Genomic DNA, 12,651 nt, shown 5'->3' with positions numbered 1-12,651 from the left:
TAGTCTTCTGGTATCTCTTGCAATGTGCAAGTCTGGATGGTGAGTGCTGCAGGCTTTTTAGATTATGACACGTTTTACAGTTGAGTCTGAACAAGTTCTTGTCTGTGAACTTACATATGAACATAGGAATTAGGAGCCCCTTGAGCCTGCTGCACCAGCACACTCACTATCTAGACTTTGATAAGGTCATGGCTGACGTGATCTTCAACTCCACATTTCTGTCTAATGGTTGATTCCTTTGTTAGTCAAGAATCTATCTACCACTGCTTTAAAATATTCATTAACTCTGCCTCCACTGCTCTCTGGGGAAGAGTTAGTGAGAAAAATTGTTGTCTTTTCTTCTTAAATGGGAGACCCCTTATTTTAAAACTATGTCCCCTGGTTCTAGTCTCTCCCACATGGGGAAACATGCAACCCTGTCAAGTTTGCTTAGGATCTTGCATTTTTCAATAAGATCATCTCTCAATTTTTGAAACTCCAATGGATACAAGCCAAACCTGTCCAGTCGTTTCTTGTAAGATAACTACTACCCCCCCCCCCCCTCAAATCCCAGGTTGAGTGAACCATCTTTGAACTTCTAACACACTTGTGTTCTTCCTTTTTAAGGAGACCAAAACTGTACATAGTACTCTAGATGGGGCCTCACCTATACCCTGTACAAGAAAAGCAAGACTCCCTACTTTTATTGCAGGGGGAATGGAATATAAGTGGCAACATTTCATTTGCCTTCCTAATCACTTGCTGCACAGGCACTACTAAGTTTTTTTTTCCCCCTGAGTCATGTACCAGGACACCCAAATCTTTATGCACCGCAGGATTCTTCATCTCTGCCTCCCCTCTCGCTCGCACCCTCCCGCTCGCTCGCGCCCGCCTCGCCTGCCCTCCCGCTCGCTCGCTCACGCTTGCACCCGCCCGTCTCCGTCTCTCTCTCTTAAAGGAGAAGGGAGGGAATGGGTCACAAGTGGAGTGACAGTTGCAGGAAGGCAAATTTATTTATTTTTGTTCAGGGGCAGTGTTACAGTAAATCAAATAGTTTTGTATGTAAATCCTCACTTGATCTTCCATAAAAGAACTGAGAAAGATGAGAATTGAGTGATCAGGTTGGGGAAGAAAACCCAGTGCATATAATTTGAGGTTGTTAATTTAAGGGACAGTTGTGCATGTGTTTCCCCATCCTGTCAATTATTACCTGTACAGCTTAAAGTTCATTCTAAGGAAGACCATACTGGAAGTACACTATTTATTTCTTCTTGCATGTCACATTATAACCCAAATTATAATTTACCCTGAACATTGTTTTGATTGTACAATGTTCATAGGGACAAAATTGAAATCTTTCCTGTCCATCCCTACACATGTTAAAGAGGAATTCGGGAATACCGTATGTTACTTTGATGCTAACATGGAAGTCAAAATAAGATCTTAATTTTGGTTGGATTGAAACTGAAGCTGAATCGGGTTGATGTTTTCTGGTGTAGGCTGCTTAGGTTGCTCAAGGGTTTTGGTGTCTTGTGCTGAAATCTCTGCATTGGTTCTGCCGCAGTGGTTGGATTAATAAGGGTGGAGAAAGGAGAAATGATAAGCACAGGTGGAAGCAACTAATGAATGCAAGAAAATATATGCTTTTTTTTATTATTAAAGCCCACCTCTCTGGCCTGGAACAGTATTTTAATGTATAAAACCAGGCTTCTCTTCACATTTTTTTTGTGACCATACTTAAAAGCTCTTTCCGTTTTTAAAAAGTCGGCCTTCCTTGCTCCACAAAAAAATAAGTATTTGGAAACCGTAGATCAAAAATTTGTTTCCTTTTTTTATATTTGTAGTCAGAAGTTTCTTAATTGCTGCCTAAAGCCCCCACTTTAGAATGGAGCTCAAAAAAATTCTCAAGCAATCAAACTGTTTTAGACTAATTACTAAAGCTTGTCATTTTTTTCTTCTAGTCATTTGACGAAGCTCACCTGTGTGAAATTTTGAACAAGAATGTAAATAAGGCAGGATATCTGAAACCTACACCAGTTCAGAAACATGGAATTCCAATTGTGCTTTCTGGGCGGGACTTGATGGCTTGTGCCCAAACTGGCTCTGGAAAAACAGTGAGTGGTAGAAGCAGTAAAACTGTATGAAACCAGTCGACTCAATCTGTCTTACTGTCAACCCTTAATGTGTTGGTAATGATGCTATAAATTACTTGCTTGCTTGTAATTACATTTAGGCATCCTTGTATTAGCAAAGAGTGAAATAGCCAACAGTTCTAGTCCTGATCTTTATTTCTGATGCATATTACCTATGCTAGTGCACAAACAATAGCTTCCTGGGCAGTGATTGCTACCATATGATTAGTGCCTTGTTTTTGTGTGTGGCCTGTGCATTTCAATGTGCAGTAACTTTTAAAATTTCTTTAGCACCCGTGTTCACTTGTTGTTATTAACAGGGTAACTTGCAGACAGCTGACATGGTACCTGCCAGATTACTTTGCACCTGCATACTGTGCACTTCAGGGGGAACGTTGTCTGTGATGTATCTTACTTTTAAGGCAGCAACATAAATTAACAGAGAAAGCTTGTAGTGTTTTTTTTAAATTGCTAATCATCTTGCCTCATTCTCTGTCCTAAAGACAGTTTTCTGATTACCTTTATTCAGTTCACTCTTTTTCCATGCATGATCCCATGGTAAATGTCCTTGCTTGATGCATGTTCACTGTCAAGTCAGAGTTACTGGATTATAAGAACCTGAGCTATTTGCTCCCCCTACTTCACCTGAGATGCTGAGGCATGTTGTCGCCCTTTTATGCGGTAGTTACGATCAATCAATGACTATATTTTTTGTACGTAATTGTCACAGGCTGCGTTCCTGTTGCCAATAATAGAAATGCTACTGAGGGGGAATGCAGCATCAAGTCGATTTAAGGAACTGCAAGAACCGGAAGTAGTCATTGTAGCTCCAACACGCGAACTGATCAATCAAATATATCTGGAAGCTAGGAAATTTTCTTATGGGTAAGCAAATAAAACAGAAATTTGTACAAGGACTTGGATTTCTGACAAAAATACACAAATGTTGAGTGAATATTTCTAAACAGGAGATTAAAATTTTAGGTGTACATCTTTTTCATTAGAACTGAGCACTAAAAAGATAAACAAGAATGTTAACATCATTGGAGAATGAGAACAAGGGAGAAGGGGAAGCAAAACTATGTACTAATCAAAGAGGAAGCCAGTAGGTGCAATGATTTTAAGATCAACGCCTCTCAAACTCCAAATCGCCGTCCAGAAGGCTGTTAGTGTATGGGGACACTTGCGAAAATCTCTCTGTTCTGGCTTGGGCATGTGTCACCATTCTTTCATTGTCACTGGTTAATAATTCTGGAACTCCCAACCTAACAGCATTTTGGGACACTTGCACCACACTGACTTCAATGGTCCATGTAGGCATCTAGTAGTGGACAGCAGGTCCAGGCCTCATCAATGCCACATCTCAAGAATGAATGTTTTAAAAGAGGATTGTTTATGTGTTAATGGAACGATACAAAAAGAACATGGGGCTGGTCAGCTCTGTTGGCTGGATGGCTCGGGTGTGATTCAGAATAACGGCAATAGTGTGGGTTCAGTTCGCATTCTGGCTGAGGTAGACTTGGGACCTCCACACCCTCCCTGACAGTAGAGCACAATGGGTAGAATTTTCCCAAATTTCCACTAAATGCAGTAGTGGGTAGACAAAATGGCATCCTACCTGGCAATGGCAGGTTTTCACACTGTATTGCCCCAAACCCCCCTCATTATTTTGCATTCCCGGGAAACATGGCGTTTCCATGGCGGGTGGGCTCTCATTTGCCCTCCTGCCATCAGTCTGCCATTGCAGCATGCCAGCCGCCATGTTTAAAAGGCAACTGCCAGCACACCACTAATCACTGTCAGCTCACCACCGTTGCTTGGGAGATATGGCTAGCAAAGGGAAAAAGACCACAGCACCCCCCCCCCTCCCCCCTCCCATTTAATGACGGGTCCCTCGAGCGACTGCTGGATGCAGTGGAGGTCCACCAGGATGTCCTCTACCCTGCTTTGGCTGTAGGATGGGCAGCAACGTGACCAGTCCGGCTTGGGAGGCAGTGGCGGTCAGCACCAACGCCCTTCAGAAGACGACAGCTGCAAGAGGATGAATGATCACCTCTGTTCTGCCAGGGTAAGCCACTGTTTTCATCACACTCGACTCCCACACTCTTGAACCCAGCACACATCCACAGGGCCCTCACTCACTTCCAGTTCAATGAACATCACCAGAAACGCTTTCACCTACACCTCCATTGTCCTCAGCCCGTCTATGGGACGACTCACCACCCGCACAGGCCAGGCACATTTATCATCTGGCCTGGCAGGCGTCCTGTTTACGCTTTCTCCATCTCTATCCATGCAGGACAAGCTGGCACAGAACAAGAGAGAGAGAGCGGTCCCAGACCGGTGGCGGAATGCCCAAAATCAAGGTCTTTGTGGATTTTGAAAACACAGCAATCCAGCTGGCTGCCAATGACCGGGACCGGTCCAGTGCTGACGGTGAGGTTGGCACTGCTGTACCAAGTGAGAATTCAGCAGTGCAACATCCATCTGACAACCATGCCGTGAGTGTTGTGCCCTCTTTCACAGGCCACTGCCATGCACTAATTATCACTCCTTGCTTTCACAGGCACATCTGCCAAGCAGCAGACCGAGTACATAACCCAAGGCCTTCCCGAAGGGGAATCTGAACGCAGCCTCCTCGAAGTTCCTTCACAGCGCTTGCCCACATCCTCCACCAGCGCAGAGACACACCTCAGTGGGACCTAGCTTCAGAATAGACACCGGATCACAACCTGGTGAGCACATCGCACTGTCTGATTCACAGCAGGTGGAGGCAAGGACTTCCAGGTCCCTGGCATTCGGAGGACTGCTGGTATCCAGAAATTTGCTGAGTCTGGGTCAAATGATGAGCCTCTGGACTTGGTCATGTCACAGTTGCTGGAGCTGCAAAGGCAAGCTCGGGAACACCAGGAAGGGATGTCTGCTGCACTCCTCAGATTGCAAGGCACGATAGAGGAGGCCATCTGCCTTCAGGCTGAGGTGATAGCACTGGCATGCCAAAGCACCGATATCAACACTGGTAGGATGGCGGCTGCCATGGAGACCTTGATCCAGGACGTCACTCCAGCATTGCCGCGTGGGCTCAATTGCATCGCTGACTCCATAGTTGGCCTACAACAGTGTGTATGTGAGAGGGGTGCGGGGCAGCTCGGTCTCACTCCTGCTGCCCCTACCCCTCAAGGAGTCAGCCAGGGGCCCATGGGCACCCATAGGGGATAGGATCAGCAGGTGCACACTCTGGGACCATCTACACAGGTGACTTCAGGAGTGACTGGCTCATCCAACTCCACTCTCCCTGTGACCTTAGCTGCAGATTCACAGGCCGAGGAGGGTGCTACTGCCACACAACAGGATCCCGAAAGCAGTCCGGGGCCCTCCAAGTATTGGCCCTCCAGAGGATGCCCGCCAAAATCATCATAGACAGGGCTTCGCAAGCTGTCTCCACCTCCTGCTGTGGATGTCCAGGGAGCACCAAGATGTAGCGGCAGGGTTAGGAAAGATAAGAATTAGTTGCACAGCCTTTGCAAGGATGTTATTTGCTTGTACACAGTGTTCATTATTGTCAATAAACTCCCAAGAATGTCTCCCTGCTTTTTGCTCCCTATTCTGATGAGTAATGTTCTTGTCACTCAGATGTGAAACCTTTCTGCACAAGATAAAGGCAGGTGCCTCAGTCTAGGGCCTCTTCCTTGTACTCTGTGCAGCCTTCACTCTACAGTGATGGTCCAGCCACACACTCCCTAGAAAAGTTACTATTGCCTGCACCTCGGCGGTGCTTATCATTGCTGCCAGACTGTAGCGGGCAGGCGCCACAGAGTTCTCTATTCTCTTGATGTGCTCACAGCACCTTTTTAAAGGAGGGGCTTGCCACCATCTCTTCAGCATCTGTGACCACTGAAGGGCTTAAGTGCTGAAGGCGGACAAAGCATCAGCTGTTTCTAAAGTCTCTTGGCTGCATCTCTATGATATGACCCTGATCACAGAATGCAAGCGAGTTGCCATTGGCCAGACAGGAATCAGGCATTTTCAGAGGCTATGTGAAGATTTATGGAGTGTCCAAACACCATGTCACTGTCATCCTCTTGCAATCGAGCAACTATTAGGGCCTCCACTGCATCTTCATGACAGGAGCATTCTCTGAGAGTATTGACTGGAGTCAGACTTTCACAAATGCACTCTGAGGATCTGTGGAGTAGCTCACTGCATGTCATCATAATCCTCCACAGATCTGGTAGCTATGAGGGCCTCCCAAGCGCAACTGCCTCATCTAGCCAGTGTGAGGGCCCCAACCCCATCATTGTGGCCTGTGAGGACCTCCTCACCCTCACCCCATTGGTGTCCTCCTCATTGGAGGAGATGTGCAGCTCCTCCATCCCCTCCTCAGCCAGCTTGTGTCTCATTTGGAGCACCAAATTGTGAAGGGCGCAGCACACGAATCTGTGTGACACCCTCTGCGGACCCTTTTGCAGGGCTCCACCAGACCGATCCAGGCACCGGGACCTCATCTTCAGATGGCCTGCTCCAACAAGTTGCGAGCTGCAGCATGAACCTCATTACACTGTCGCTCTGCTGTAACCTGAGACCACCACACGGGTGTCATCAGCCACGGCCTCTACGGGTAGCCCTTGTCCCCAAGGAGCCAGCACTGCAGTTTTTGTGGACCCTGGAAGACTCCAGGGACCTGTGACAAAATGAGGATGTAGGCGTCGTGCACACTCCCTGGAAACCATATGCACACCTGCAGGATGCATTTCTGGTGGTCGCATACAAGCTGCACATTGAGAGTGGAATCCCTTGTGGTTGATGTAGTCCTCCATGTGAAGTGACAGAGACCTGAGTGATGGGTGCAGTTGATCTGTAGGAATCCGGAGATCTGGGAGATCCAATGGCCCTTGCATCCTGGCTGTCCCAGTCCTGGGTGAAATGCACGAAGTGTGTGCCCTTGAAGATGGCACCTGTGACCTTGTGGATGCATTTGTGGGTGTGGTGGCTTTTGATATCCCACAGAAGTCACTTGTGGAGCCCTGAAAGGAGCCACTAGCATAGAGATTGAACGCCACAGTCACTTTCATAGCCGTGGAAAGTGGATGCCCTCCATGTCTCCTTGGCACCAAGTCCTGCAGTAAGGGGCAGATGTGAGTGACCAGGCGCCTCCTGTTGCTCTCTCCTGCGCCATCTTTTCTCTCTGTAGGCCATCAGGCATACAGCTAGGTCACCAGGCTCCATGCTCCATGGTCCTCCTGCAGCATGAAAGAGAGAGAGAGATGTGGTTATTATGGCTGCACTTAGCACCTTTCCTGGCCCTGTGTGACCACCCCTTATCATTTCCTGGAGAGTGCTGGCAGCTCCTCAGATGGCCAGAGATGAGTGCGGTGCATGGCTGTCCTGCCAGCCTGCGACATGGGGGAGACTGCACCTAACCAGGATGCTGAGATTGCAAGGGGATGTGAGTGCCTCCAGCAGTGACTGTTAGATGGCCAGCGTTGGCAAGGAGATTGTGCAACGTATGCAGCTCAGCAGCCCAGTAAAGCGGTTGCGGACTCACAGTCTGTGCTCAGGGTGGGTGGGGGGTGGTGCGCGTAAGGTCTGGAGCGACTGGTGTCACTTTGGTGCCTCCGCATTGCTTACATGAGTGGGCAGGCGAGGAGCCCGACCCCAATTATATCACTGCGGTTGTGCATGAATTGTCCCGGTTCCAGAGAATTGGTCAATTTATACAGGTGTCCCTAATGCGTGGCCACCCCTGCCCTGCACCTTGATTTCTTGTGTGTGCGATCCAAAGCCAGGGGAGCAGTTGCCTCTGGCGCGGGATGAAACAATGAGCCAAGCCTTTGGGCAGAGCAGAACGAATGACATGCAGATTGTTGAAGGTGGGAAAGGCCTACGGGGGGACGACGACAAAGAGATTGTGGGAGGGGGTGCGGACTGAGGAGAACAGCCAATACAATGTAGTAGTTCTTTTTAGACAACTAAAGCCTGAAAGATGAGGGGAGTAGGCTAACCCCATGAACCAGACCCTGCATTCTTCTGAAGGGTGTTGACCCTATTCTTGAAGCCTGTATTGAGCATTTTTGGAAGAGGCCCAGTTGGAAATGAGAGAGGAAATTCAAGTGGCGAGCTGAAGGAAGGCCAAGGTCACGTTCACAAAGCACAAGAAATAATGAATGTGTCCTGAGGCACTGTTCTTTAGCAAGAGCAAATTTATCTCAATCTGAGAAATTGGCTTTGTAAAATTTCTCGTTGGTGTGGGTTTAAAGTTGCCTAATATTTCACCTACATAAGTTAATTTTATGTATCCTGTGTTTTTTCAATGTTGCAGAACTGTCGTGAGACCTGTTGTGGTCTATGGGGGAACGAGTACAGGCCATCAAATTCGTCAGGTTTTACAAGGCTGTAATATATTATGTGGCACCCCTGGAAGACTTTTGGATATTATCTCTAAAGGAAAAGTAAGCTGTTGGTCATTGCATCCTAAAAAGTATTAGAGATTTGCTGTTAAGCCTGTTGGCAAAACCTTAAACCATTTGTAATTATGTGATGGAACAACTGGGCTGAACATCTTGAGACTGAGGTTAATTATGGATTGTGTATTTAAGGGTAATTTTATTTCTTGTATTAAGGAAAACTAGAACCTTCACCCTTAACAGGTTTTTCTAACCTACTACTATGCTGAGGTAAGGAAGAATGTATGTTTTTTAAAAAAAAAATACAGAAGATGCTGGAAATCCTCATCAGGTCTAGAGAGAGAGAAACAGAGTTGACATTTCGGGTCCTCTTCACAGATGCTGCCAGACCTGATGAAGATTTCCAGCATTTTCTGCTTTCTTTTTGTATTTCCAGCATCTGCAGTATTTTCTGCTTTTGGTAAATGTGTTGCCTGATGGGCTGCAAGCAGACGAAAGTCGTCCTGTGTTATGCAGAAGAATGCTGGTAGGCTGTTGAATGTGGGACCAGTACATCTTTTCTTCATATCATGAGAAAATGGGGATAAATTTTTGTCCACCATTTGGGTAGTAATGTGACGAAACAATGCTCCTTATTGAACCTGTTATTTGTTATTCAGTTTGTTGATGAACTGAGAATCGGGCAGGATTTATAAAGGGCAGGCAGTCTGATTTATTTATTTATTTTTGCGAGATTACCACCCAGGCTCTAAATATGAACAATTAAAGGTCATTGGTTAACAGAGTGACTGACATTCCTCTCTCCACCTGTGGCCCATACAGTTTAATGGCAGCTCATTTTTTTGAGGTCAGTATTTCAATTCAAACTCTTCATCTATTCTACCGTCAAGATGTATCACCTTTCGTGATTTCTAGGTTGGCCTTGGTAAGGTGCAGTACTTGGTATTAGATGAAGCAGACCGTATGTTGGATATGGGATTTGAACCTGACATGCGAAAACTAGTCAACTCCTTTGATTTGCCACCTAAACAAAACCGCCAGACTTTGATGTTCAGTGCTACCTTTCCTGAAGAGATTCAAAGGTAAATTAAAACACCAAGCATGTTTAGAAATATTTAATTTTGAAGGTTTGTTCATGCTTAAGATCTATACTGATCTGTCACAGTTAGGATAAAATGGCCTTGAGCAGATTAGCAGTATGGAATTTGTTTACTCCTCCAAAATGCAGTTGGCTTTTGTATCATCTTGGTTTTAGCAGCGGTCCCCTTAACCCACAAATCTGAGATCAGAAGCCAGCTGTTGTCCATTATGTTCCCAGCCTAACTCAGTATAATTGTAGTTATCTATCTGCTGTCTCCAAAACTAGAGGGAAGATCCAGAATAAATTTGAACCAAGCCCCGACTATTTAATTTTTTCAATCACAAAGTAAAGCCATTTCAACTCTAAGGATAAACATTGGCCATCGTTATTCTAACTTTCGAAAATGACTGGCGTGTGATTTGTATGTATCCAGTAACTATTAAGAATACGTCCTGTGTTATGCAGAAGAGTGCTGGTAAGCTGTTGAAATGTGGGGCCATTAAATCTTCATAACATGGAAATATGGGGATAGATTTTTGTGTGACCTACAGTTTACTTTTGAATATAGTAGACAACTATTCAAACCATTGCAAATCTGTAGCAACTGTGCTTGGATTCTTTTTGAGCTGAGTTTGCATAATAAATTCAATTAAGTAGAGTTGAATTGAATATTCGGAAATATAAAGCCCAGATTCGTTCTCAGATTGCAATATCTAAAGAAAATGATGAATATGATGTTTGGTAATGTTAACCTGAAATGTAGTCAATCATGACCATTAATTTTTCAAACTAATTTTATATAATGTTAATTGTAGGTGTGTGTGTTACTTGCTCACCCATTAAATAAATTTAGATGCAAAATTAGGAAAAATATTTTTAAACAAGTGAGTGGTTATGATCTGGAATGCACTACCTGAAAATGTGATGGCAGTGGATTTGGTCGTAACTTTCAAAAGGGAATTGGGTATATAATTAAAGGAAATTTTAAAGGGCTATGGGGAAAGAACAAGGGAATGGAACTACTTGGATATCTCTTTCAAAGAGCCAGCACAGACACAGTGGGCCAAATAGTTACCTCCTATGCTGTATGATTGTATGATTTGAAATAGTCTGTTGTTCTGCTTTTGAGGGACAGGATAGATCCAGAAGCTTAAAGTAATTTATGGAAAGGTTTTCTGTTTCATATCCTTATTAAGAAACTTAAATATATAACTAGATTAGTAAGAGTAATCAAGAATATAAGGTGCTGATTCTCACTTTGTGATTCATTAACAAGGACAGCCAAGTCCCTCTGTACCACAGCATTCTGCGGTGTCTCTCTCCATTTAAATAATAATCTGATTTTGCTATTCTTCCAGCCAAAGTGGACAACCTCACATATTTCCAAAGAGTATTCCCATATGCTTTTTTTTTTTGCCCATTCCATGAACCCATCTCTATCCATTTCCGAAAAGTCATATTGAACTCAAAATGTTAACTCTTTTTCTGTCTCCAGAGATGCTGGCAAGACCTGCTACGTCTATCCAGTGTTGTTTTTATTTCAGCTTTCCAGCATCCGCAGTATTGCTTTTGTCTGAACCTGTAGCTTTGAGACAACAAGGCAAGCTGACCTGACTGAAGCTGCTGGGACTGTATTAAAATTTTGTCTTTTAGCTTTTGATTTAATTCCTCTGCAGTGAGCAATTACTGCACATAGTGTTCAGTTTTGTCATATCGAACAAATGCAGCTTTCTTGACCTTATTTAATTTCTGATGTTTGGAATTATGCTTTGTGTACTCTCTCCAGAGCAGTAATTTCCTTCTAATTGTATGTCAAAACTGCATGAATTATTGCAGTGGTTTAGTTAATAGCTCTCTTGCCTCTTGAGTCTGAATATTATGGGAATTTCCACTCCAGGCTTTTAACGTACCATCAATGCTAATGCTGTGGTGCATAGTAGAGTGTTTTTTTAGATTCTGAGGTTATAATCTCGCTTGATTTGTGCAATGTCCTTTTGACAACTTAAATTATGCTTGTTTGGTGGCTTCATTTTTATTTACCAGTACTCAGATTTTATTTTGATCATGACGAGTTCAGAAACAAATATGAGTCGTGGGAACATGAGAACTGGTGTAAGCTATTCGACCCCTTGACTGGCCACAATTGTTGGTTTGATTTTGCAGTTAAAGGATTGGGACTAATGCACTTTATTCCCAAAGATGTAAAACAAAACTTAGGTTGATTTATCAGGCTGAGAGATGATGAAGCTATTTGTTTTGGGTTACTGACATGGAGTGGTGCCATTTTGTTATAGCACTTTTTAGCCAGAGTGTATGGTTTGCTTAACTGGTGGGACTCTTGAGTATCTGGAAGTTACATAACCAACCTAATCCGTATTCGCTGTACTGGCAGACATTGAAATTTGAGTTTCTTTCTGCATAAACAGTGTTTCATTTGAGGGCATCAGTTGTTTGGAATACTGCCAAGACTTGCTATGTGACTCTTAGTACTTAACTGATTAAGTGAACCATTGACTTCGCTGAAACAAAAATGCCTCTTTAGCAATGGTAAAGAGAAAAGTGATTTATTGATCTAATCTTAGTCTTTTTCAAGCCTGATTTTGAGATATCTGCAAGTGTTTGCCCCTCAGTTTTGAGAGATTTGAAGCTGCTAGCACTATTGTATGTATTGAGATAAACTGGTTTTTTGTTCATTATTCTGTAGGCTGTTTCGTGCATATGTTCATGTTTTGGTTCATGAGCATGGATGTACCTGTGAAAACAATTCTGAACAAGGAGCAAAGAAAAGTACCTAGAATGTCTGAATTGTAGCAGATTGATCATAGTCATACAGCATCGGTCCATAGAGTTGGTGTTGGCTCTTTGAAAGTGCTATCTAATTAGTCCCAGTCTTTTTCCACAACGATGCTCATTTGTGTATCCAATTCCTTTTGGAGTCAAGCATGTTTTCATCAACCTTTTCAGTTCTTCAAATATCAGTTTACATATTTTAAAAAAAAACCTCATCTCCACTCTGCTGTAATCTCTCCATTCTTATTCTTGTTTGGATTTATGT

General features: G+C 44.0%; 1 protein-coding gene across 9 annotated transcripts in view; it reads left to right on the top strand.

Annotated features, from left to right (window-relative positions):
• Positions 1-12,651, top strand: part of ddx4 (DEAD (Asp-Glu-Ala-Asp) box polypeptide 4) — a 172,938-nt gene that overhangs the window by 125,340 nt on the left and 34,947 nt on the right. For all 9 annotated transcript variants that reach the window (XM_041193870.1, XM_041194199.1, XM_041194283.1 and 6 more), the window contains 4 exons: positions 1,941-2,093; positions 2,842-2,996; positions 8,431-8,560; positions 9,431-9,597. In XM_041193870.1, coding sequence (XP_041049804.1) covers positions 1,941-2,093; positions 2,842-2,996; positions 8,431-8,560; positions 9,431-9,597 — 605 coding nt within the window. The remainder of the gene's footprint in view (positions 1-1,940; positions 2,094-2,841; positions 2,997-8,430; positions 8,561-9,430; positions 9,598-12,651) is intronic.

This window comes from Carcharodon carcharias, chromosome 1 (assembly GCF_017639515.1).
Source record: "Carcharodon carcharias isolate sCarCar2 chromosome 1, sCarCar2.pri, whole genome shotgun sequence".
NCBI lineage: Eukaryota > Metazoa > Chordata > Chondrichthyes > Lamniformes > Lamnidae > Carcharodon > Carcharodon carcharias.
This window is presented reverse-complemented; position numbering and strand designations above follow the sequence as displayed.